At 35.1% G+C, this 25,956-nt stretch overlaps 1 protein-coding gene across 4 annotated transcripts in view; it reads left to right on the top strand.

Moving 5' to 3' along the window:
• Fam13b (family with sequence similarity 13 member B) overlaps positions 1-25,956 on the top strand; it is an 80,237-nt gene that overhangs the window by 7,472 nt on the left and 46,809 nt on the right. For 3 of the 4 annotated variants that reach the window (XM_026401238.2, XM_026401236.2, XM_026401235.2), the window contains exons 2-7: positions 8,539-8,705; positions 10,023-10,214; positions 10,643-10,855; positions 14,132-14,309; positions 14,603-14,744; positions 23,186-23,346. In XM_026401238.2, the coding sequence (XP_026257023.2) occupies positions 10,058-10,214; positions 10,643-10,855; positions 14,132-14,309; positions 14,603-14,744; positions 23,186-23,346 (851 nt within the window). In that variant the 5' untranslated portion in view covers positions 8,539-8,705; positions 10,023-10,057. Of the gene's footprint in view, positions 1-8,538; positions 8,706-10,022; positions 10,215-10,642; positions 10,856-14,131; positions 14,310-14,602; positions 14,745-19,745; positions 19,842-23,185; positions 23,347-25,956 lie in introns of all 4 variants that reach the window. The other variant, XM_077800694.1, reaches the window with a different exon arrangement.

The following is a 25,956-nucleotide window of genomic DNA, read 5'->3' as shown; positions in this document are numbered from 1 at the left end:
ACTTTGAGTTTTGTGCAGGGTGAGAGGGGTTTAATTTCATTTTGCTGCTTATGGATTTCCAGTTTTCCCAGCACCATTTTTTGAAGAGGCTACCTTTTCTCCTATGAATGTTTTTGCTTTTGTCTAGTATGAGATAACTATATTTATGTGGGTTTGTCTCCGTGTTTTCTATTCTGTACCATTGGTCTATGTGTCTATTTTGATGCCAATGCCATGCAGTTTTTGTTACTATGGCTATGTAATATAGTTTGAGGTCTGATATTGTGATGTCTCCTGATTTACTTTTCTTGCTTAAAGGTTACTTTGGCTATTCTGGATCTCTTATTTTTCCAGATGAATTTCATGATTCTGGCAAGGCTTTAAAGTTATATTTTATATGAGTTAAATATTTTATTCAAAAGCCTAACATTTCTGAAAATGGATATAAATCTTGAGGGGGGTAGGGATTGAGTTCAGGGGTACTGTACCACTGAACTACATCCACAACCCTTTGTATTTCTTTTTTTTTTCTTTTAAAATTTTTATATATTTTTTTAGTTGTTGATGGGCTTTATTTTATTCATTCATTTATATGTGCTACTGAGAACTAAACCTAGTGCCTCACACATGCTGGGCAAGCACTTTAACACTGAGCCACAACCCCAACCCCACTTTGTATTTTTTATTTTGAGAACAGGGTCTTGCTAAATTTCAGGGACTGGCCTTGAATTTGGGATTCTCCTGCCTCAGCCTCCTGAGTAGCTAGAATTATAGGCTTGAGTATCGGCCTGGCAATCATGGAGTTTTTTATTTTTTAAAGGGTCAGTAATTGTGTTGATACATGTGAGAAGAGCTAATTTAGCATATAATTCTTTTTGACTTAAATAGAAAATCATGCTGAATTAGTGGATTAGTGACACCATAAGGCATGTAAAGGAAGGGAACCCATTGGGAGCCATCTTGCTCTAGCACATTGCAATCTAACCCCTCCCAACACACACAAGATAACTCTTTAAATAAGAAGACAAGACTTTTAATCACCACCTTTCCTCATATCTTCATGAATAGTATTAAGTAGAATGTGGTGGCACATGCCTATAATCTCAGTGACCTGGGAGGCTGAGGTAGGAGGGTTGCAAGTTCCAGGCCAGCCTTAGAAATTTGGTGAAGCTGTAAACAACTGTATGAGGCCCTGTCTCAAAATAAAAAGGTCTGAGAATGTAACTCAGTGGGAAAGCACCCTGGTTCAATCCCTGATATTGGGGGGAAAACAAAACAAAACACAACAACAGTATTAAACATTTCCTCATTCTTCTAGCACTCTTTCCTGTCTTCCCTGCAGCTGCCTGCAACATAATGATATGTGAACCATGTAGAACTCTACATCTGTCTATTGGCAGATATCTCAAGAGGTCACTTTTTAAAATTTATTTATTTTAGTTGTTGATGGATCTTCATTTTATTTATTTATTTATATGTGGTGCTGAGAATTGAACCTAGTGCCTCACACGCTAGGCAAGTGCTGTGCCACTGAGCCACAGTGCCAGCCCATCAAAAGGTCATTCTTTGGGGAACTTTCTTGGGATGGTTTTGGAGACCAAATCTATAGGTGTTCTACAGTCTCCTTAGGATTGTGAATGGTTTCTAAGTGGATATGTAAATAAAATTTTGCCTTTATTGTAGTTCTCATTCTAAATATTCTGGTTTCTTAAGATGTAAACTGACTTTCATTGGAAGGATTTTCAGAGGAAAAAAAGAAGGAAAGATTTGCAGATAGATCCAGGGACAATTTCTAGCATTTTTACAAATTCTGAAGTTTAGATGTGTGATTTTTTTTTTTGTTTACAATACTTTTATTTTTATTTTTAGTATACATAAAAGGTAATAATAACTAGTAATAGTGCCTGCTTCACAACATTGTTCTAGTTACAAGAAATAACTTGTTAGGTGCTTGTAGAGATTCTCCAAGTAATAATTGCTTTACCATAGTTTTTGTTTTTGTTTTTGTGATCTTGGGGATTGAACCCAGGGATTAGAGCATGCTAGTTAAGTGCTCTGCCACTGAGCTGCATCCCCAGTTGTCTTCCTTCCTTGATTTATCTCTGGTTATAGCTGGAAGTAGATTTTGCACCATTTTTTTGATATTTTATTCAAGTTTTAAAAATTTGAAATGTCTCTGCTTGTAAATCTTTTTTAAAAATATATTTTTATTAGATGGATGCAATACCTTTATTTTATTATGTTTATGTGTTGCTGAGATTGAACCCAATGCCTCACATGTGCAAGTGCTTTACCACTGAGCTACACCACCAGCCCTCTGCTTCTAAATCTTATTTTTGGTGTAGCCAATATTTATTTCCTTCTCATTTATGTCTTTATTCAGTATATATTTTGAAAACTAAATTATGTGCCAGGCATTGTTCAATGTACAGATTGGAAAGCCTCAATCAAGGCCTCTGGGGATACAAAGATGAAATGACAGGGTCCCTGCCTTCAAGGATCTTTTATGAGAGACGTGTTTTTAAATTCTATGGTATGATTGCTGAAAAAGTAAGAGTATATGTTAGCAATACAGGAGAGAACTCTCTGCCTCAGGAAATCAGGGATTTGCCTGACAAGAGAATTTGAAGTTTTGACTGGAAGATCTGAAGAAGTTTGGTGAACAAGACTGGGATGATCATGGTATTATGTTTAAGGCCTCCAGGCACAGAAAAATGGTATGTTCAAAGTCTGGGAAGTATGAAATGTGAGCCTATGAACTTCAAGTAGTTAAACATTGCTAGAAAGAAGAGGGAGCTAGAGAAATGGCAAGAAAGGAGATTTTACTGGTAATTGAAGCACTTGTAGGTCATGCAATGCAATTTAGAGTTTATCTTGTATGCTGTAGTTTCTTAAAACTTTGTATGCATCACAATCACCTTCAAAAACTTGTTAAATATACAGAGGCACAGGCCAGGCTTTCATGGATGCTACATTTTGATTGAGGCCTTCCAGTCTGTACATTGAACAGATCCCTTTTCATCCCCAGATGGTTCTGATAAACACTGAATTTGGACGTCAATATTCGAGGTCACTGGTCTCGAAAGTGCTTTTGAGGTACTGGGGACTGGGGTTGTGGCTCAGTGGTAGAGTGCTCACCTATGCATGAGGCACTGGGTTTGATCTTCAGCACCTCATAAAGTCAAATGAAGACATTGTGCCCCCCTACAACTAAAAATAAATAAATAAGACATTGTGTCCATCTATAACTAAAAATAAATAAACTAACAAATAATGATGCTTCTATTTACTTTTTTTTTAAAGAGAGAGTGAGGGGGGGGGAGAGAGTGAGAGAGAATACTTTTAATATTTTATTTTTTAGTTCTCGGCGGACACAACATCTTTGTTGGTATGTGGTGCCGAGGATCAAACCCGGGCTGCACGAATGCCAGGCGAGCGCGCTACCTCTTGAGCCACATCCCCAGCCCCTCTATTTACTTTTAATAAATGTTAATAATGTTTAAATAATTAATAATTTTTAAGTGTTTAATGTTTTTAAAATGTTAATTTTTATGTGTGCTTATTACGTATGTAATATATGTTAGTGTATTGTTTGTTTTACTTTAAAAACAATTTTTTTTTTGTACTAGGAATTGAAACCAGGGTTGGTTTACCACTGAGCTCCACATCTTTTTACTTTTTATTTTGAGATAGGGTCTTGCTAAGTTGTTGGGGCTGGTTTTGATCTTGCAATCCTCTTGCCTCAGCCTCCTGAGTCTCAGATGTGTGCCACCATGAGCCTGGCTCACTCTTTATTTTAGAAATATACATAGATACATGGAGACATGCTCATAATTTAAAAAAAATTTGATATTAAGAAATTTATTATTAACACAAATTCTGTCAATAACAAAATAAGAAATAATACACCTGAAACCAAAATAAATAAAATTAAAACTTTACTGGGACTAAGAATGTTTACCAATAAATTGCACTACTAAACTTGTTAATTTTCCTTATACCAGGAAATCCCCTGATGAAACAGACCTGGTGTATGCACAGAACTAAACCTTAAAGGAGGCTTGATATAGTTAAAATGAATAGCACCAACTTAACAAACATTTTAGGATCCTAGTATAAGAATTTGATTTATATAGAACTAACAAAACAGATGTGGACTTCTCGTGGAATTTTGTAGTATTAGAAGCAGAAAATGAGTGTGAGGCCTATAATATAATAATTGGTAAACTAGATGGGATGGTTATATGCCAAAATTAGCATAAAAACTTTTGAGAATTTAACATTTCTATACTTCTGTCTTTTGAAATTGTTATATTGAGCCGGGCATGGTGGTGAGTGCTGAAATTCCCTCTGCTTGGGAGACTGAGGCAGGAGGATCCTGGGTTCAGAGCCAGCCTCAATTAACAGTGAGGTGCTAATAAGCACCTCAGTGAGACCTTGTCTCTAAATAAAAATACAAAATAGGTCTGGGGATGTGGCTCAGCAGTTGATTACCTCTGAGTTCAATCCCCAGCACCAAAAAAAAAAAAAAAACAAAAAAAATGTATTCCCGTTGATAATAAAGACATAAGAAAGAAAATTTTTTTTTTACCAAAAAAAAAAAAAACATTCCCGTTGATAATAAAGACATAAGAAAGAAATTTTTTTTTTTTTGTACTGAGGATTGAACATAGGGCCTTTAACCACTGAGCCACATCTTCAGCCCTTTTTATAATTTTTTTTTTTTTAAATTTCAAAACAAGATCGTGCTAATAAGTTGTTTAGGGCCTTACTAAGTTGCAGAGGCTGGCTTTGAACTTGCAATCTTCCTGCCTTAGGCTCCCAAGCCACTGGGATTACAAGTATGCACATTACATCTGGTAAATTTTGGAGTTTTTAATGCCTTTATATGAATTTCTGTTTTTGGTAGTTAGCATAAAGTCTGAAAATACATGATATTTAATAAATGTTTTTGTTAGTGATCAAGATACAATGCAATTTGTAGTTTTAGAATTTGTACAGAAATTAAGTTGAAGAGACTATTAGTGAAACACTAGCAGATATATTTTTTGAAAGAATCAATAATTATGTTTTCTTTCTTTTTAAATTAGATCTTTATGGCTATACATAGTAGTTGGGTTCATCCCGACAAACTCAGGTATGCATGGACATTGATTTCAGTCCATGATCTCCCCTTTCCCTCCCATCCTCTCCACTCTATCCTCATAATTTTCTTCCTGATTTGGAGTCCAGAGCTTTACAGTGGGAAAAAATTGGGGAATATTGAGCAGAAGAATGTAGATTAGATTTCAGTGTTAATGACATCAGTTAGGAGACAAGAGAGGATTTAGGCACTGAGGATTTTATCCACTTTTGTAACTATTTTGTTTTGATTTAAATTGCCTTAAATTATGACTGGAGGTTATAAAATAATTAACTGTGGCCATGAAATCCTTGAAAGTGTCTCAAAACTTAGCCACATAATCTAGCAATAGATTATCTCCAGGTGAAACTAATTTTTGTTTGACTGCTTTAAATAAGAACGGGACTGGGGGCTGGAGTTGTGGTTCAGTGGTAGAGCGCTTGCCTCACATGTGTGAGGCACTGGGTTCAATTCTCAGCACCTCATATAAATAAATGAATAAAATAAAGGTCCGTGAACACTAAAAAGTATTAAAAAAAAAAAAGAACGGGATAATGAACTGTCTACATGAAATGCTTTACATTTAGCGGTATAACTAACACCATGATTTGGCAACTGTTGTCCTACAAAATATGCTTGATTCCATTGTTCATTGTAGTTTTGTGGAATCCCCATGGAGGATTATTCCTGTGAGTAATATGTTAAAATGCATACAGGTAAACAGATTCTTAGGATAAGTATACCCGATATTTCCTCATTGTTGAAATAAATAGTTTACAATTTTTGTTTTGTTGTTTAAAGCAGAGAAATCTCTAGTTTTTTGAATACTAGAGCCCTCTATTACTTTCCAGTTCTGAGTTCTGTGTTAGTATTTGATAAATTACTTAACAAAGTCAGTGTGAACTTAATAAATAAATTACTTAACAGTATGATTAAATAATAGATTCAAATGACTGTTTTCTAATCTAAGTAGCATCTATGAACTTCAGACAGATAAGTGTATATGTGGGTTGGGAAGGTAGGTAGCTCGGTGGTAGAGTGCTTCCCTAGCATTTCTTAGATCCCCAGCACTGCCAAAAAAAAAAAAAAAAGTGTACATGCAGTTGACATTTGCTTAGCCTTTGTATAAAATATCTCAAGACAACTTAGGCTTTTATTAGTTTCTCAGGCCAGGAGAAACTGGCTGTTCTCTGTCTTTTGAGAATTTAATAATGTGATTTAGATGTTGCATTAGTTTTCAGGGCTTTCTTGACAAATCACTACAACTAGATGCCTCTAAAATGACTGATTTTTAACATATGATTTAACATATTGGTTACATTTGTAATACCATCCTTGTTCAGTTTGAATGAAAAAGGTATTTGTTCCTTATCTACAATGATTTTTTTTTTTTATTTTAGAGCTACGCTAGTGAAAAGCTGAATGAATAGAGCAGGGATAAATTTTAGTTTTTCATGGTTTTGATTAAATTAAATAGCAATGTTCTACAAACTTAAATCTCTATTCTCAATATTTATGATTTTTATTGAGACCCACCTCCTAGTTTTTCTATCTTTGTGTACCAGTGAGTAGCCGTTTTAGTAATATATACAACTTCTTATTTAAATTTTTTTTAGTTATTGTTGGACCTTTGTTTTATTCATTTATTTATATGCAGTGCTGAGAATTCTAACCCAGTGCCTCGCATATGCTAGGTAAGTGCTCTACTACTGAATCACACACAACCCCAGCCCTACAACTTTTGTTTGACAGAATATTTAAAAAAATTTATATATATATATATATACACATATTTACATATTTATATATGTGTGTGTATATATATGTATATATATACACACACACACACACACACACACATATTTGCTGAGCATTGAACCCAGGGCCTTGTCTTCACGTGGTAAGTGTGCTCTCTACCACTGAGCCTATACCCCCAGCTAACAGGATCTTCTAATGAGTCTTTATTTAATTTCTCATTGCAAAATCCTCCTTTTCTTTATGTTATATAGGTATCAACCTGACTTTTAATGTAAGTTTGTTAAATAAGTTCTTAAGGAAAACTTTTCTAAAGGATCTTTAATATAACTTAACTTTGAAGTTGTTTTTTTGATGAATAGTTACGTAGATGAACTAACTACATGTTTTAGCAGGAATTTCAGGATGTTTTGGAAGTAATCATCTACTAAAGAGATTGGTTGGGGGAGTGTGGTTTCCTTCCCCTCAAGTTTTGGTGTTCCTCACCAAGGGATATACCGCTAATAAGACTTCGAAAACTACACTGAATCATACTACTCTTCTACTTACCTGAATCTTAGGCAGAGTGTTGCAGTGTAGTTTACAAAGCTTATTTAAAGATTTGTCTATAGAATTCACAGAGGTTGATCAGACTAAACATTAAACACATTGCTAAACAAGTTTTTCCTCCTTAAGCCTATTTATGAGCATTTAGCATTATGCAAAGAAGACTGATTCTGTAGTACACACACATATATATATATAATTTACATATATATATAAATAAAATTTTTGGTTTTTGGTACTGAGGATTGAACTTGACACTTTACCACTGAGCTATGGTCCCAGCGCTTTTTATTTTATTTTATTTATTTTTTAAATTTTGAGATGGGGTCTCACTAACTTGCTGAGGGCCTCGCTAAATTGCTGAGGCTGTCTTTGAATCTGCAATTCTCCTACCTCAGGCTCCTGAGTTTCTGGGATTATAAGTGCATGCCTAGCTCTCTACTACATGCATGTATTATCTTAGTTTAATTTAATAGCCATGAAGGTATTTTATTTTATACAAGGAAACCTAGGCATAAAGACATGGAAGTTGTTTGTGGTGTGCTATGTCTATAAAATGGTGGGTTTGGTAGTCAAATATCATAACAGAATTTTTCTGGTCCTCCCTTCCTCTTTCTGATTCATTCTTTCATTTGTGCACGCTATAGAACCTAGGGTCTTGATGCATACTAGACAAAGCAGTCTTTCACTGAGCTATACCCCAGCCCTCTGTTCTTCCTGCTATTTTCCCATATGTACTCTTGGGTCTCCAAATCAGAAAGCTCAGATAGCCACTATTGTGTTGATTCTTCAATCTTCTGGAAATAGTACTGAGTAGATGAAGAATTAAGGAATGGGTTAGGGTGTTTGTGTATAAATGAAGCGTCCATTGAAAAAAATGGATCAGTTGGTGCAATCTCTGTCAAAGATTCTCTCTTGCAATTCCTTTATTTATTCATTTTTATCAGAAAGATACTTATCCAGTTTAGCTATCATAATTTGAAACCTTTGCAGAATTTTGCCTTTTAAGTAGATTACACATTTTTTTCAGGCCTTTCAGAATTAGTACCCTCCTAAATGGTAGACTTTACTGCTTATTGTAGTCTCTCTTTACAGCTAAAAATGTGGGAAATTGAAATAATTGTTTTTCTTTCTAGATTAACTGCTGAAGTACTGATCGAGTTCTGCGTTTCTTCAATGAGGAACTACAGGCTGATCTTCTGCCATAATCTTAAACAACCATAAATGACAAAAGAATGCTTGCTCAGTGAGGGTAGCTGGTGCAGAAGCAATTTTTTAAACTTAGGTGTTTAAGTACTCAAAGGTAAGTTTTAAAATGGTACCATCTCATGCTCTATAAATCCACAGAGATTTTAGAAGTTTGCCCTCTATAGCTGCCATTTTTTTTAATAGTATCAGTTTTTCTTGTAGCTGCTATAAGGAGTGTTGAAGAATGGATGCTGCTTGTCCAAAACTGTGTAAATTTATGTCTTTTTCTTGTTCCTAAATTAATTTCTACTGTTACTATGAATTGGCTGGGTTGTTTCCTAATCATGTTGTAATCTTCTCTTGATGTAGAAGTATACAGTTGATCCAGTGGGCCTTATATTGGTGAACTTTAGAATCTTGAGAAGATACATATTTGTTATCTATAGTGTCTTTTTTTATTATAAAAAGGTCTTTCTTTTAAAATTCTCCTTTCCTACATAAAATAATAAATGTTTATTGAATGAATCTTTATGGACTACTACTTTGTTTGGTACCAGGGCACTGGAGCTCTGAGCCAGAGCTCTGAGCTCTGTTTTGTATTTTATTTAGAGGCAGGGTCTCACTGAGTTGCTTAGCGCCTTGCTATTGCTGAGACTGGCTTTGAACTTGTGATCCTCTTGCCTCAGCCTCCCCAGCCGCTGGGATTACAGCTGTGCACCATTGTGCCCAGCTTGACTACTATTTTTTTAATACCACAAATGATTGAAGTCAGTCACCTGAGGCATTGGTGAGGCTTCCTCCTATTGCTTCGTTACTGATCCTAGTTCCTAGAAAGTTAAGGCAAATAAATATTTCTTCTGATGAGACTGATTCTGGAATTTTTTTTTTAATGTGTTATAGCTGCTTTGTCTTGTTGAAATAAGAGCCAATTAATTTTGTTCTTATTAGCCCATCATTTCTAAAAAGTGATTCTCACCTGTTTTGGTGTTTACAAATTGAGGGCTTAGATGAGCTTCATATATCAGATTCCAGAGGTGGATTAGGTTTGACTTTTTACCTGTTTCATTAATAAGGTTGGTTAGTAAAGGTCTTTTAGAGCAAGATTTGTCCCTTAATTTGTCTTTGGAACATTAATGCTTGTTGCTGAATTTTGGATGATCAGTTTTGCCATTTGTTATTAAATGTGCAAACACTAAAAGCATTCAGAACTAACTTTGGAGTAGAGAAAATGCTTTCATAATTGTATTGAGTTAAATTTATTTGTAGAATTTATCATTGGTCGGTAACTGGAATATATTTAAATAGACGAAAACACATTCAGGTGTAAAGCATTTTTCTTTAATGTATACAGTCATATTGCCACCTGTTAATCATTATAGTCTTTTTTTTTCTTTTTTTCCTTTTTTTTTTCCCCTTGTCTTTCATTTGGCAGAAAAGACAGCTTTGATTTCTGGCTGCAAAAAAGATATGAGGAAGAGCTCCTCCCCTTCCTTGAGTAACTGCAACTCCGTTCTTGCTAACAAAATATTTGGAATTCCACTTGATGAGCTGCAGCAGGGAGGACATCCAGACAATGAGGTTCCGTTCATAGTCCGCCACGTTGTGGACTATATTGAGGAACATGGTATACATTTTCTTACTTTGAGGGCTAGCTTTTATTTTAATAAACACAACTTATCCCTCTTTGATCTTGGCTTAAAAATATTTTTTTGGTATGAAAAGTGCAAAACTGGATAAACAATAGAAATTCTTTTTAAGGTTTTAATATATGTTTCTTACTTAAATTCATATACCTAGAAATGATAATTGCTCAGCCTGGAACATTTTTTAGTGGGGGTGATAGAAATATTTTTAATGAATATAAGGGGTGGGATGAAATAGAATATCCCTCAGAGATAGTGTGTGATTGATTTGACAGTTTTAATGAAAATCTGGGGAGCCAAGAAAGGCTTTCCAAAAGTATTAAGTATTTCAGGTTGGTTGTAGAATGAATATATATGGTCAAGTAGTTGAAGTTGCAGCATATTTAATTTTTGCTTTGAACTAATGTAGGCGGTCTGGAGCAACAAGGACTTTTTCAAGTCAATGGAAATGCTGAGACAGTGGAGTGGCTTCGGCAGAGATACGACAGTGGAGAAGAGGTGGATTTGGTTAAGGAAGCAGATGTTCCCTCAGCTATTAGTCTTCTTAGGTTTTTCCTTCAAGAACTTCCTGAACCTGTTATTCCTGGCAGTTTGCATATTCACCTTATGCAACTTTCTCAAGGTAAAATAATTCTTGTTAATCAGTTATTAATTTCAGAATCCTGGCCTTTTAGAAGTTTTTTTTTGCAGGGGAGGGAGGTTTGCTGAGGATTGAACCAAGGAGTGCCTTACTTCTGAGCTACATCCCAGCCCTTTTTTATTTTGAGACAGAGTCTTGCCAGTTTGCTTAAAGGCCTTGCTAAATTATTGAGACTGGCCTCAAAGAACTTGTGATCCTCCTGCCTTAGCCTCCCAAGTTGCTAGGAGTACATATATAGTATTTCAGAGGTTAATTTCTTGTTTTCTCATTTGCTCTTTTGGGCTCCATGGTCTAGACAAGGAGATGGCAACTTCTTGGATCCCTAGTATTTTTTACTATTTTATGATTTTGTTAAACCAAAGTTAGAGGCAAAAGAGAAGGAGGAAAACGACGGTATTACCAGTTTAATCTTTTGGGAAGGTGATATATCTCTCCATTTATATTAGGTAAATATTGTTATTGTGTATTCATTCAGCTAACTCAGCTATTCATTGAATACTTTAAAAAAAATTTTTTTTTTTTAGTTGTTGATAAGACCTTTATTTATTTGTATGCGGTGCTGACAATTGAACCCAGTGCCTCACACATGCCAGGCAAGTGCGCTCCCACTGAGCCACAGCCCCAGCCCCACATTGAATACTTTCTCTATGCTAGACACTATTCTAGATGCTGGGAATGCATCACTAAACAAAACTAGTTAAAAATCTCTGCCCTCAGTGGAGCTAAAATTTTAAAGGGGAGGTAGAGGAAAAATAGATGATAAACAAAATTATGTGATTATGATACAAGATGATAAATGGCTATACAACTGGAGAAGATGTTAGGTAGAATTTGTGTTGGTATAATCATTATATAATATTAATTGCTTATATTTCTTCTGGCTTATAATTTTCTTGTTTTTTTATTTTAATAAACACAACTTAACCCTCTTTGATTATTTTCTTAAATAACCCTTTTCTGCTAAATGCTTAGGTTGTTAAATTTAATTTTCTACCACTTATATGTACAGGGATTTAAAACACATTAATCCAGGGACAGTTCTATTCAATTACAAGATCAAAGTACTGGCCCATTTGAATGGACACTTGGTAATATTACAAAGCATAAAGTTGTTATTGATTTCATTTTTAACGCCCCCCATAGACCTTTATTTTATTTATGTGGTGCTAGGTAAGCACTCTACCACTGAGCCACAACCCAGCCCACATTTTAAATTTTAAGTAAAGTTCACATGACTATCGTCTTTCCCTGATAAACTTTTTAGATTTGCAGAGATAGACAGTATCATGACTATGGCCTTTTATATGTATATGTATATGTATATGTATATGTATATGTGTATGTATATGTGTGTGTGTGTGTGTGTGTGTGTGTATATATTATATATATATGTTGTTGATGGACCTGTATTTAACTTATTATATGCGGTGCTAAGAGTTGAAGCCAGTGTAATTTTGCAGAGATGGACGTTTTCTTGACCATTACTTTTTTTTTTTTTTTTTTTGTAGTTGGTGATAGACCTGTATTTAATTTATTTATATGTGGTGCTGAGAATTGAACCCAGTGCCTCACATATGCTAGGCAAGCACTCTACCACTGAGCTACAACCCCAGTTGTGACCATAGCCTTTTACCAAGTTTTTCTGTGCTGGGCAATGATATTGACCAAATTATGTTGTTATATTGTGTATATGTACAAATGTGTAACAACAAATTCCATCATTACATACAACTAGAATGCACTCATAAAATATGTGTGTGTGGGGAGTTTTTCTGTGAGTTAATTTTCGGGACCTGCAGAAATATACAAGATGAAATATATTGGATTGATATTTGCTACTGGAGAAATCCTTTATTTTGAGAGCATCTTTGAGAAATTACCCGTTCTCAACGGGACTTGAGATAAATCCCTGGGGTTTAGTAGCCTGTTTTATGTTAGTGAAAACTTATTGACATGATAAACACAAGGACTTGCTTCGGTGATAAAATTTACTTTTTCTGGGGGTGGGGGGGTGGTACCGGGGATTGAACTCAGGGGCACTAACCACTGAGCCCCATCCCCAGCCTTATTTTATTTTATTTAGAGACAGGGTCTCACTGAGTTGCTTAGTGCCTTGCTTTTTTTGAGGCTGGCTTTGAACTCTCTCTTGATCCTCCTGCCTCAGCCTCCTGAGCTGCTGGGATTACAGGTGTGCGCCACTGCACCCTTCTCACTTTATTTTTTATTTTATTTATTCTTTTGCGATATGATATTGGTGATGGAACCAGGAGTGTTCTACCCCTTAACTACATCCCCAGTCCCTTTTTATTATATTTTGAGACTGAGTCTTGCTAAGTTGTGGAAGGTGGCTTCCATCTTGCTATTCTTCTACTTCAACCTTCTGAATTGCTGGAAATACAGGCCTGTGCCACCGTGCCTTATTAAGTTCCCTTGTTAAGAAAGAAACTGGCATACAGGGGCACAGTGGCTTATGCTTTTATCCCAGCAACTCAAGAGACTGGGAGACTGAGGCAGGAGGATTACAAGTTCAAGGCCAGCCTGGGCAACTTAGCCGAGTTCCTATCCCAAGATAAAAAGGGCTGAGGAGCCCCATTTCAGTAGTAGAGTACTTGTATAGCTTGTGTGACACTCTGGGCTCAATGCCACCCTAACCCAGCATCTATTTAGGGGAGAAAACTAGATGAGACACAGAAGATCTTTTAATTTAGTTCTATTGATAATATTGAAGTTAATTGTTCTTTTAGAATGTCTGGGGAAAAAGAAAGACACATTGTCTTCTTGTGTTCATTCCTTGTTTTCTTTTTCATTCAAGTGGAAAAATATCACTGATACTATTAGTTTGTTGAATTGCATCTCTACTTTCCTCATTATTAGTTTGCACTAACTGGCATGGCCAGTGTTTTTTGACTTCTTATATTTGGTACTAGTTTGGAAAAACAGGTATAGTCATGCAAGAGACAGTATGATGAGCACTTTTTAAAAATTAGAAAATTAAGGCCAATGAGTAATAGGTGAGGAAAACATCCCCTAGCAATTGAAAGCTTGAGTTCCTTTCTCCACCTCCTCCTTTCCAATACTTCTCCTACTTAATAAGTGAAATGCAAAGCCCTAAGGCAAAATGCCTCTAGTAGAGGAAGTGAAGAGGTTTTTGAGTTATTATAGTAAAAAGGTGATGTGGGTGGAGTAATGTGATTCTGGCAAAGTATCTGAGCTTTACTTTTTACTTCATTAAGAAAATCTGTCATTATGTTTTTATAGATTATAATAATGAAGATGAATTTGGAAGAAAGTTGAGATTCCTCTTGCAACAGCTTCCACCTGTTAATTACAGTTTGTTAAAGTTTCTGTGTAGATTTTTAGCCAATGTAGCATCACATCATGAAGAAATTTGGTCTGCAAATTCTTTGGCTGCTGTCTTTGGTCCAGATGTCTTCCAGTAAGTTCTTTCACAGATTTTTGTTTAGTTTTTAAAAATGGGCTTGTGGAAGAGAAGCATTATATTTTCTCTCAAAGATCATAGGATACTTGAGGAACCATTATCTTTTATAGTAGATCTGATTAATCCTTGCATCATTTCTATAAACAGTACAAATTAGGTAGGTTTTACAGATGGGAAAACTGAGGCACAGAATAATGCTGTAAGTTGCTCAGGTTTATAAGGTGACTCATTGGTTCTTTTCTAACTTTACGATTAATTTAATAACTCTCAATGTGGACTTTTCTTCTCAGCATTTACACAGATGTGGAAGATATGAAAGAGCAAGAAATTGTGAGCAGGATAATGGCGGGACTTCTGGAAAATTACTATGAATTTTTTGAAAATGAAGAGGAAGATTTTTCATCAAATGATTTGAGCTCAATTACAGAACAGGTGAGAAAATTTTAAAATTCTATTTGAAAATGAGAATTTTTGTTTTTAAGAATATGCTCTTTATGAGTTGACATAAGCTTACACAGAATTTAAGTACTGAACTGGAGATGGTTCTCTTGGTTAAAATATAGTCAGTAGGTTTTTTTTTGGTTGCCTCTGAACAACTTTCTGTCCTCCATTTGGGCAATAGGGAAAAGTCATTTATTTTCTATTTTAGTTTTTGCAGTGCTAGGGATTGAACCCAAGGCCTCAGGCATGCAGGCAGGATCTCTATCAGTGAACTGCATCCCAATCCTTTACAGACTCTCAGAAATTTGAAATTTTTCTGGATTAAAATAACAGGTCAAGATAGTATTGTAATCGTTCTCATTAATGGAAAGCATCTGGAAATTCATAGGTTAAGTTACAGATAATTTTTTAATTCTGTTGACTCTAGAATATCAAAATCCATTTCCAAATGGTGTGGTACTGCATGCCTGTAATCCCAGCGATATGGGAGGCTGAGGCAGATGGATCACAAGTTTGAGGCCAACTTTAGCAATTTAGTAAGACCCTGTCTCACCTTTTTATTTTTGAATAAAAAGCTGGACGTGGGCCTGGGTTGTGGTTCAGCAGTAGAGCGCTCTTCCTGGCATGTATGAGGCACTGGGTTCAATCCTCAGCACCACATAAACATAAATAAAATAAAGGTATTGTGTCCAACTACAACTAAAAAATATTTAAAAAAAATTTAAAAAGCTGGACATGGTGGAGCACTCCTGTAAACCCAGCGGCTCACAGAGCTGAGGCAGGAGGATTGCAAGTTCAAAGCCAGCCTTAGCAACTTAGCAAGGCCCTAAGCAATTTGGCAGGACCTGGTCTCAAAATTAAAAAGAAAAAGAAGAATGGGCTGGGGATGTGGCTCAGTGATAAAGGACCTCTGAGTTCAATCCCTAGTAACCCCCCTCCCCTGAAAATAAAAGGGGGAAAAATATATTTCTAAAGCTATTTTTTGTTCTTTGTTGTTATTCCTATGCTCTGATGACTAGATTGAGACTGTTCAAGGATCCTGTTTGCTTTTTTCCTTTCTGAAATGGGAGTATTGAAGCTGAGTATTTGCACTTAGGTGGTTTGCCACCAAACTTCTGTTAATTAAAAACTATGAAGTTATTTATATTTGGGGTGGGGTTGATACTTTATTCTTTTATGGATAATAATGTACCTGGTTTTAAAAAAAAGTAAAATATACTTTTCCCTGCTCTACTACTGATTTCTGATGTTTTCCCAGAATATTTTAATGTAAATACAGGTACATATCTTTTCAGTTTAAAAAAATTTTTTTAAAATTTTTTTAGTTGTCAATGAGATCTTAATTTTATTTATTTATATGTGGTTCTGAGAATTGAACCAAGTGCCTCTCACGTGCTAGGCAAGTGCGTTACCACTGAGCAACAACCACCTAGCCCTTGTCTCAGGTTTTTTTTTTTTTTTTAAGTTGTCAATGGACCTTTATTAATTAATTAATTAATTAATTAATTTTTTTTTTAAAGAGAGAGTGAGAGAGGAGAGAGAGAGAGAGAGAGAGAGAGAGAATTTTTTAATATTTATTTTTTAGTTCTCGGCGGACACAACATCTTTGTTGGTATGTGGTGCTGAGGATCGAACCCGGGCTGCACGCATGCCAGGCGAGCGCGTTACCGCTTGAGCCACATCCCCAGCCCTATTAATTTATTTACATGTGGTGCTGAGAATAAAACCCAATGCCTCACTCGCTAGGCGAATGTTCTACCACTGAGCCACAACCCCCAGCCCCCTCTCAGTTTTTTAATAGAAAAGTAGCTTAGCACTACACTGATCTGTATCTTGTTTTATATCACTTAATAGTATATCTTGTAGATTTTTCTTATCAGTATATAGAGGGCGTATTCTTTTATTTTTACCTCTGTGTAATTTCTATTGTATAGATAGAATTTTAGCATTTGATTTTATAGTTCTATTTCCACTTGAAAAGGTTTTCTCAGAACAGTTCTGGTTTATATCTATTTCTAGTATAATATTTAGTAACTCCAGCTGTCACTGTCACATGTGTCCAGGTTTTAATGATAAATTGTATGACTATACTATTTGTTTAAATGAATGAATTACATTTTATTTATTTATTTTTGCAGTACTGGGGAATGAACCAGGAGCATTCTGTCTCTGAATAATATCCTTAGCTCTTTTTTAGTAATTTTGAGACAGAGTCTAAGTTGTCCATGGTGGCCTCAAACTTAAAATCCTCCTGCTTTAGTCTGTCCAGTAACTGGAAATATAGATGTGCATCATCACTCTTAGGTACACACTATTAAGTGATGGACATTTGGGTTGGTTCCTTTTCTTTGGCTGCAATATTAAAGTAGCAGCTCTTGAAAGGTAGTTTATTATACAGATTGTCTTTTTTTTTTTTTTTTTTTTGTGGGAGGTAGTGCTTGGGATAGAACTAAGGCCTTGTACATGCCTGCAAAGCACTCTGCCTCTGAGGTCTATGTCCAGCCCCATCATACAGATTTTCATTATTTCTGATAGTTCTTGTAAATGATTGTGTGAATTAGAAGTTTTATTTCTGAGTACTTATAGCTTTTTTGTGTGTGTGGGATGTGGGGTACTGGGGATTGAACTCAGGGACATTCGTCCACTGAGCCACATCCCAGGCCCTACTTTGTTTTTTATTTAGAGATAGAGTCTCACTGAGTTGCTTAGCATCTTACTTTTGTTGAGGATGGCTTCGAACTCGCTATCTTTCTTCCTCAGCCTCCCGAGCCACTGGGATTTACTTACAGCTTTTGTTTAAAAGATTTTCTATTCTTTTGTAAACTTTTACTTTTTAACATTTGGGGTTCATACCTTCCTTAATTTTTAAGGTGAGCATTTTAATCTTTTGTTTTCGTTCCCTTTCTCTCTTTTCCCCTTATTCTCTTCTGAATTCCTTCCTTTTTTTTTTCCTTTTTCTGTTTCTGCCTTTCCATCTCCATCTTTCAAGTCTCAGTGACTTTAAAGAAATAGTAACAGACGCCAGATAGCAGTCTGTAAGCTGAGGATGAAATCTCTGTGTGTGTATGTATACACGTGTATTTATGTGTGAAATAAATGGGTAGAATTTATGACCTGAATCAGTGATATTTAGACTTTTCTTTTTTTTTTTTTTTGGTAGTGGTTATTAAACCTAGGGCACTTTACCACTGAACTACAACCCCAGCCCTTTTTTTTATGTTTTTCTGTGAGACAGGGTCTTGATAAGTTGCTGAGGTTGGTCTTGAACTTGTGATCCTCATTCCTCAACCTCCCAAGTCACTAGGATTACAGGCATGTGCCACAGTTCCTGGAAGTATCTGAGGATTGAACCTAGGGCCTTTTTTGTGCTAGGCAAGCACTTTGCTACTGAGGTATTATTTCCAACCACTTGATACTTTTTTTTTTTTGGTACTGGGTATCAAACACTGGGCTACATCCCCATCCCTTTTAAAAATTTTTTATTTTGCGACACAGCCTCATTAAATTGCCCAGGCTGGTCTTGATCCTCCTGCCTCAACTCCCAAGTAACTGGGATTATAGGCATGTACCATTGTGTTGGATTCCTTGATATATTTTTTTGAAAGTTTCCAGTTATCATATATAGTTCCTGACTTAAAAATTAAAGAACTAATGTTTCTCTTCTAAATTATTCTTGCTTAGGACTGGGGATGTAGCTCACTTGCCTAGTACTTGCCTGGGTTTAATTCCTAGTACCACCAAAAAAACCCTAAAAGATTAGAACTACTATCCAAATTATTCTTGCTTAAAAGAAAATGACAAGAAGATGACAAGTAGATAGATGTGCTTTAAACCTTAATATATTTCCATGCCTTTAAGTAATCTCATCTGTTGAGAAAATTTGCATGTCACCTTTCTGTTCTTAAATTATGTCTTAAGTCAGCATTTTTTTAGTAAATTAATGGCTGTTCAAAGTGAAATAATATACATATTTGTGTCACTAATTTTCTACATTTCTAAGATGATTTGACTTGTGAGAAATTGGTGATGCCAATTTGACCCAATGTCTTGACTCCTAAAATCTACAAGATATGCCTTACGTTTTATATTGTGGTATAATTATCATGTGGTTTCCTGATGTTGCTGAAATATATCTGTAGCTTATTTGTATTGCATCAGTGATTTTGTATTTATTAAGCAGTAGTAAAATTGACTTAACATGTATTGTTTTATGTGAGAGTGAATTCTGCAGATTTAGCCATGGATATAAAAGAACATTTTTAGCTTTTTGAGTAGAATGTGCCCAAGTAAATGGGATTGTGCCAGGGGTCCTAAGTGATTGTGATATGTGTGTGTGTGTGTGTGATATAATATATGTGTGTGTGTGTGTGTGTGTGTGTGTGTATATTTATTTATTTAATCTTTGACTCATGTTGCTAATTACCAGAATTCATTTTCTTAACTATTTTTATTAATTTCTGAGTTACAATGGGTTGCAAGTAACAAAAGTAGAGATTGTAAAGTTTGGTCTTTTTAAAGCAGATTTGATAAAGTAGATTTGTGTAGCAGAATGATCTGATAATGTAATTCTCTGAAAGTAGATGAGTGAAATAAAATATCCTCACACTTAGCATAATTTGCTTGTGTGTTTTGAGTTGGTCTAACTTAAATATTCCTAATGTCTTATTCACATATTTAAAGATGTAGGGAAACATGGCTCATGTGGCAGTGCTTTGCTTTTTCTCCTGATTTTGTATTTGAAGGAAGCAAAAATTTATGTAGCACTTCTTTTGGCATTTCATTCCACTAATACAAGTATTTGGCTGTTAAAATCCTGTCAGGGTGGTAGATATTTTTATTAAATACATGAGAGAGATGGTTGGAGATGATTAATAGGTAGTGTTAAAAAAATGACACAGAGTCTAGGTGGACTTTATATGGAATCGAATACAAATCCAGTATAGTGATTTGAAGATGGAGGTGATAATAATGTTTCTTTGTACATTTGAGAAGGCAGGTAGCAGCGTTCTCCACAAACTGGAGTCTGGAGAGCAGGCATTTCACGAGGCCCTAGAGAAGGGAATTACAGCAGTCAAAGAAAGAAGAGATGTAAGTATGGATGAGGGTTTTCCATAAGTGAAGTTGAGGCTGCTGCATACAGAGGGCAAATTCAAAGTAACTTAACAGAATAGGGTGTTGGTAAGAAGGTCAAGTTGACCAGGCAAAGATCAAGAAAAACTTTGAGGATTCAAAGTTTGAGGATTCTAATGCTTACACTTTTTTAAAAATATTTTTTTAGTTATAGATGGGCACAATATCTTTATTTTTGTGTAGTGCTGAGGATTGAACCCAGGCCTCACACATGTGAGGCAAGTGTTCTACCACTGAGCTACAGCCCCAGCCCTAATGCTTAGTCCTGTTCGAAATAATTGAGTTGAATTCTTACAGAAGAAATTACATTAGAAGGCCTGGGAGTTGGATTTGGGGAGAAGGAAAAAACGCTAGATATTGTTCACGTTGTATCTTAGTATACTATTGGTAAAGATACTGGAGAATGTCAATTTATGTAAAACTTATTGAATATAATGTAATCAGTATAGTGGAGTAGTCTTTGAAGTTCCTAAGAGCTATTGGCTATAGGAACAAAATTATTTAAAAAAGTGTGATGTAACATATTACAATAGTATCTATATAAAAAATGTGTGGGGCTGGGGATGTGGCTCAAGCAGTAGCGCGCTCGTCTGGCATGTGTGCGGCCCGGGTTCGATCCTCAGCACCACATACCAACAAAGATGTTGTGTCCGCCAAGAACTAAAAAATAAATAAATAAATAAATATTAAAACATTCTCTCTCTCTCTCTCTTTCCTCTCTCACTCTCTCTTTAAAAAAAAAAATGTGTGGACTGAATAAGTATTTATTCTCAGTTTAAAAAGCCATCTTTATTTATTTTTTGATACTCTGCAGTTGTATTCAAACTTATTATTCAGCTGCAGTCATTCCCATTTTATAGTTGTGAAAACAGTATTTTCCCCTTCAGTATTTTTCTTGCTTAGGTTACCAGGTTAATGTGTCTTAAGTACATTCTCTTGACTTTCACTAATTAATTAAATACATAGATGAGAAAGAAGGATAATTTTAATTCTTTAAAAAATTTTTTTAAAATATTTATTTTTTAGTTGTAGGTGGACACACAATCTTTATTTCATTTTTATGTGGTGCTGATGATCAAACCTGGTACCTCATGTGTGCTAGGTAAGCACGCAACCACTGAGCCACAACCCCACCCAAATTCTTTAAAAATTGATCTGTCATTTTGAATTTTCATCTTTGTGTATAAATTATTTTTTTCTTTTTCTCTTGGTGATACCAGAGATTGAACATAGGCAACATGCTAGGCAAGTGTTCTACCACTGAGCTATATCCCCAGCTTCCTTTGTGTATAAATCTTAACTTCTTGGTTAATAACCACTTAGGCCAGTGATTATCAGTTTTTCCCATCACAGTTGTACATGACATGTGATAGATGAGGGGTGACATTTACAAGCATAACAAAGTTAGCAATCTGTTGCATATACTTTATATATGAAGTAAATAGTTTACAAAATGAGGTCATAAATTGTTAGAAGGGTCACTAAAAATTAATTACTGACTAATGACTTTGATACACCAATGGTTTAGAGCTTTTGCTTATGGTTTAGATGGTCGTTCTCTTCCTGCTGAAGTGTTTATGTGTATTGTTTAATCCTTTCAATCCAGTTCTGTGAGGTAAGTAGTATAATATCTATATTCACACATTCCTTTTAGCCACTATAACTTCTCCAAGTCTTAGGTATGAAATGGAAATATTATACTACAGTTTTTTCTGCCTCTGAAGCCTTTTTAACTATCATTGTTATACTTTAGATAGTCAATGTGTTTTTGATTAGGAATATCAGCATTAACTCTTTGATTGCAGTTTTACTTTCTGACAGTATTTTACCAACTGTATTTGTATGTCCACCAAGTAAAATACCACTAATATATGTAGTAACAAAATTTATTCTAGATATGTCCATTGTGTTTGGCTAGAATAGACTGGAAGTGTACTTAAAAAAAAAAAAAAATTGGTCCTGGGGCCTTGCACATGATCTACCTCTGAGCTATACCCATAGCCTCCAAAAGTATACTTTCTTGCTTATGTTTTTAATGACAAGTATTTGCTTATAAACTCTAAATAAAATACAAAATAGGGCTGGGGATGTGGCTCAGTAGTTGAGTGACCACAAGTTCAATCCCAGTTACCCCCTCCCCAAATGGATTTATGACCATGTATAGGCAATTTCTTCTTTGGGATAACTTCAAAATATTTCTCATTCAAAAATATTTAACTGATTTTCCTTCTTGAGTATTTTAGTGTCTTTTTATTAGAATGATTTCCTAATAGAGCCAGTTTGATGATGGAAAACATTTTATAACTTGTGCTTAATGGTCAAAATCCAAGTTCTTCCTTGTTACAGTTCCAATTTATTTATGAAAAATTTAATCTGACTCATTTAGAAGTTTGCTGACAATTTCTAAAGCATAGCTAATACCTTAATGCAAAATTTTTGTGCCTATTTTCACACTTACTGTGTATTAAAATGACTTGTTTACTATACCTGGAAACCTGATAAAATAGAAGTCTTTTGTAACTAATTTTTTTAAAAAATATTTTTAGTTGCCATTAATCTTTATTTTGTTTATTTATCTCTATGTGGTGCTGAGAATCAAACCTAGTGCCTCACATGTGCTAGGCAAGCACTCTGCCACTGAGTCACAACCCAGCCCTCTTTTTGTAACTATTATATTTACAAAACCAATTAGAAAATGAAGCTTTCTTAATGATAACTACAATGTGCAGGAATTTAATTAGTTTGCAGTCTGATTCATGTTTCTAGTGATGTAGTTATTCAGTTATTTCTGCTTCAAAATATTATATTTTTCTGGTTTATAATTTTATTTGTTTTGTGGGATCGAACCTTGGGCCTCTTGCATGCTAGGCAGGCACTCTTCCTTGAGTCACTGTACCTCTCCCTACCACTTCCAGCCTTTATTTTGAGACAGGGTCTAGAAACATTGTCCAGGCTGGCATGGAACTGGGGTCCCCCTGCCTCAGCTTTCTGAGTAGCTGGGATTGCACCCTGTTCCTACAATTTTTTTTATTAGTTATATACATGAGAGTACAATGACCTTGACATATCACACATTTGAATCACATGGAATACAATATCTCATTTTTCTGAGTATACAGGTTGCAGAATCACATTGGTCATGCATTCACATACCTACAATTTTTTTATATAAAAAAGTTGGTGGTCACTCCATAAGAGAGATTGGTTTTAAGAAATGAAGAAATTTTAAAAGTTTGTGTTTATAATTTTCTTGAAGTGTTATGTCTCAGATATGTCATCTGAGTTTATTTTTATTCATATAGGTTAATGAACTTTCTGAGGAAGAAGAGGAAGATGAAAAGCTGGAACATATAGAAGAACTTCCAGAAGAGGGTACAGAAAAATCAAATGACGTGCCAGAGGTGGTACAATTAAGAATAACTGAAAACATCCTGGAATCAAGTAATGTTACAGCATCAACAAGGTAAATATTTCAATTGATTGGACTTTACCTTTTGAGCATTTCTTTCTACACGTATATTCCAACATGATATACAAATTATATCTACATGTAAAAGATTGACATTTTTGAATAAGAAACAAGAAGAAGAAAATTTAAGGCAGCACCCTTACTAAGGAGTTTTCAGTTATTAAAGTTATACCTTCCTTCAAAAATCAAACCTCTTTGGCCAAGGGTGTAGCTCAGTGGTAGAGCACTTGCCTAACATGTTTGAGGCCCTGTGTTCAATCCCTGGCAAAGTAAGAATTAAATAAATAAATAATCAGTCTTACATTTTTTCATAAAATATGTTTTTTATATTACATTGTTTAAATATATAAAATTATAATTTTATATTAGCTTGATGATATTTTGATAATTCTACAGGTAGAATTGCTAGAGAAGCATATAGTAATTGAATTTACTTGTATTTCCAGCTTGTAGGCTACAACTAGGTTGAAGTCTGATTTTATTAAAATAGAGCTTTCTAATCCTTTTCATGATAAAATGAAAGTATTTATATGACAGGCTGAATAAGTTTGGAAAATGGGGTAGGCACTATCCCATCAGATATCCAGGACCATTTTGTGCACTGTTTAGGAAACTTCAGAGAATTCAAGAACTTCTGAAACATAGTTTTGGATTTGCTAAATTCTCTGCAAGTTTTCTATATGGCTCCATGGTTTACTGATCCCTTTTAATTTAAAGGGCAAATCTATCTCTTTAGTATGTTAGATTTTTTTTTATGTTTATTTTGATTCAGTGCTGGTTAAAAAGCAGAGGAAATGATAATTTTGAGTCTGGAAAAAAAAAGTCATTTAAAAATAACTGGTAATGCCAAGCACAGTGGCTCATTCCTGTAATCGCAGCTACTTAGGAGGACAAGACAGGAGAATTGCAAGTTTAAGGATCCTATATTAAAATAAAATAAAGGGCTGGGAATGTAGCTCAGTGGTGGAGTCCTTGTCTAGCATGCTTGAGGCTCTGATGTCAGTCCTCAGTACTGTAAAACAAATAAACAAAAAAACGCTGTTAGTAAGAATTTGGAAAATGAAATCGGCTAGAAGAACCAGTCTGCTAACAAAAGTGACTGGAAATTTGTTTATGATGGTCTCTTTATTATTATTATTATTATTATTAATTTTTAACATAATACCTTGTGTACCTTTATGGGTTTTGGTATTTCCAAACCACTTCAGAAAGACTTGATCCAATTTAAATTGCCCTTAGCAATACATATACAGACAAATACAAATACATATGTTCTATCCCTGCACCAACCATCGTGCTGGAGATTGAACCCAGGTGTGCTCTGCCTTTTTATTTTTTGGTTTGAGACAGGGTTTTCCTAAGTTGTGGAGGCTGGCCTTGAATAACTAGCCAGGCTAGCAGTACTTTCTTGAGGAAATGACAACAGTAGATTTAAATGAGTATTTTAAATTTAGTTAAGTTAGAGCTATGTTCTCCAATGAGGTATGTACTTAAACTAATAACAAGTGTATGTACTTAAACTAATTAGAATTAAACACAATTTATATTAAAAAAAAATTTTTTTGGTACCAGTGATTGAACCCAGGAGTGATTTACCACTGAGCTAACTCCCCAGCCCTTTTTTCTATTTTATTATTTTATATATCTACAACTACAAATATATATTTGTAGTTGTAGATAGACAGAATGCCTTTATTTTGTTTATTTTATTATTATTTTTTGTAGTTGTGTATGGACAGAATACCTTTATTTTATTTGTTTATATTTTTGTGATGCTGAGAATCGAACCCAGTGCCTCACACATGCTTGGCAAGCGCTTTGCCACTGAACTGCAGCCCCAGGCCTTATTTGTTTATTTTTAGTTTGGGTATTGAGGATTAGACCCAGGGATGCTAACACGGAGTCCCATCCCTAGCCCTTTTTTTATTCTGAGACAGAATCTCACTAAGTTGCTGAGGTTGGTCTTGAATTTTGAATCCTGGTGTCTCAGCCTCCCAAGTTGCTGAGATTAGGTATACATCACCACACCTGGCACCCTTTTTGTTTTGAGATGGGACCTTGCTTAGTTGCTGAGGCTGGCTTCAAATTTGGCAATCCTCCTGTCTCAGCCTCTTGAATTACTGGGATTACAGGCATGTGTCACTGTGTCTAGTAAAATATTTTTAATGACGTGATTGTGACCCCTCCCCCAACTTGTTACATGTGTATTAATATCTTCAGTGTCTGGCTTAATGGATTCTCATAATTTGTTCTGCGTTTAATCTGTTGCTATTATGATCTGAATGTTGGTGACTTCTCAAAATTCTTTTTTTAAATATTTATTTTTTAGTTGTAGTTGGACACAATACTTTTATTTTACTTGTTTATTTTTATATGGTGCTGAGGTTTGAACCCATGGCCTTGCACGTCTTAAGCGAGTGCTCTACCACTGAGCCACAACTTCAGCCTGACTTCTCAAAATTTTTTTGTTGAGATCCTAATTGTCAAGGCTTTTGTATTAGTAGGAGGTGAGGCTTTGGGGGAAGTGATTAGATTTGTTTGGGGTGAGGTAACCCTCATGGATGGGAACAGTGACCTTATAAAAGTGTCCTGAAAGAGACCCTG

Source organism: Urocitellus parryii, chromosome 1 (genome assembly GCF_045843805.1).
Source record: "Urocitellus parryii isolate mUroPar1 chromosome 1, mUroPar1.hap1, whole genome shotgun sequence".
In the NCBI taxonomy this organism is placed as follows: domain Eukaryota; kingdom Metazoa; phylum Chordata; class Mammalia; order Rodentia; family Sciuridae; genus Urocitellus; species Urocitellus parryii.
The sequence above is the reverse complement of the archived record's forward strand: the minus strand, read 5'-3'. Positions and strand labels throughout refer to the sequence as shown.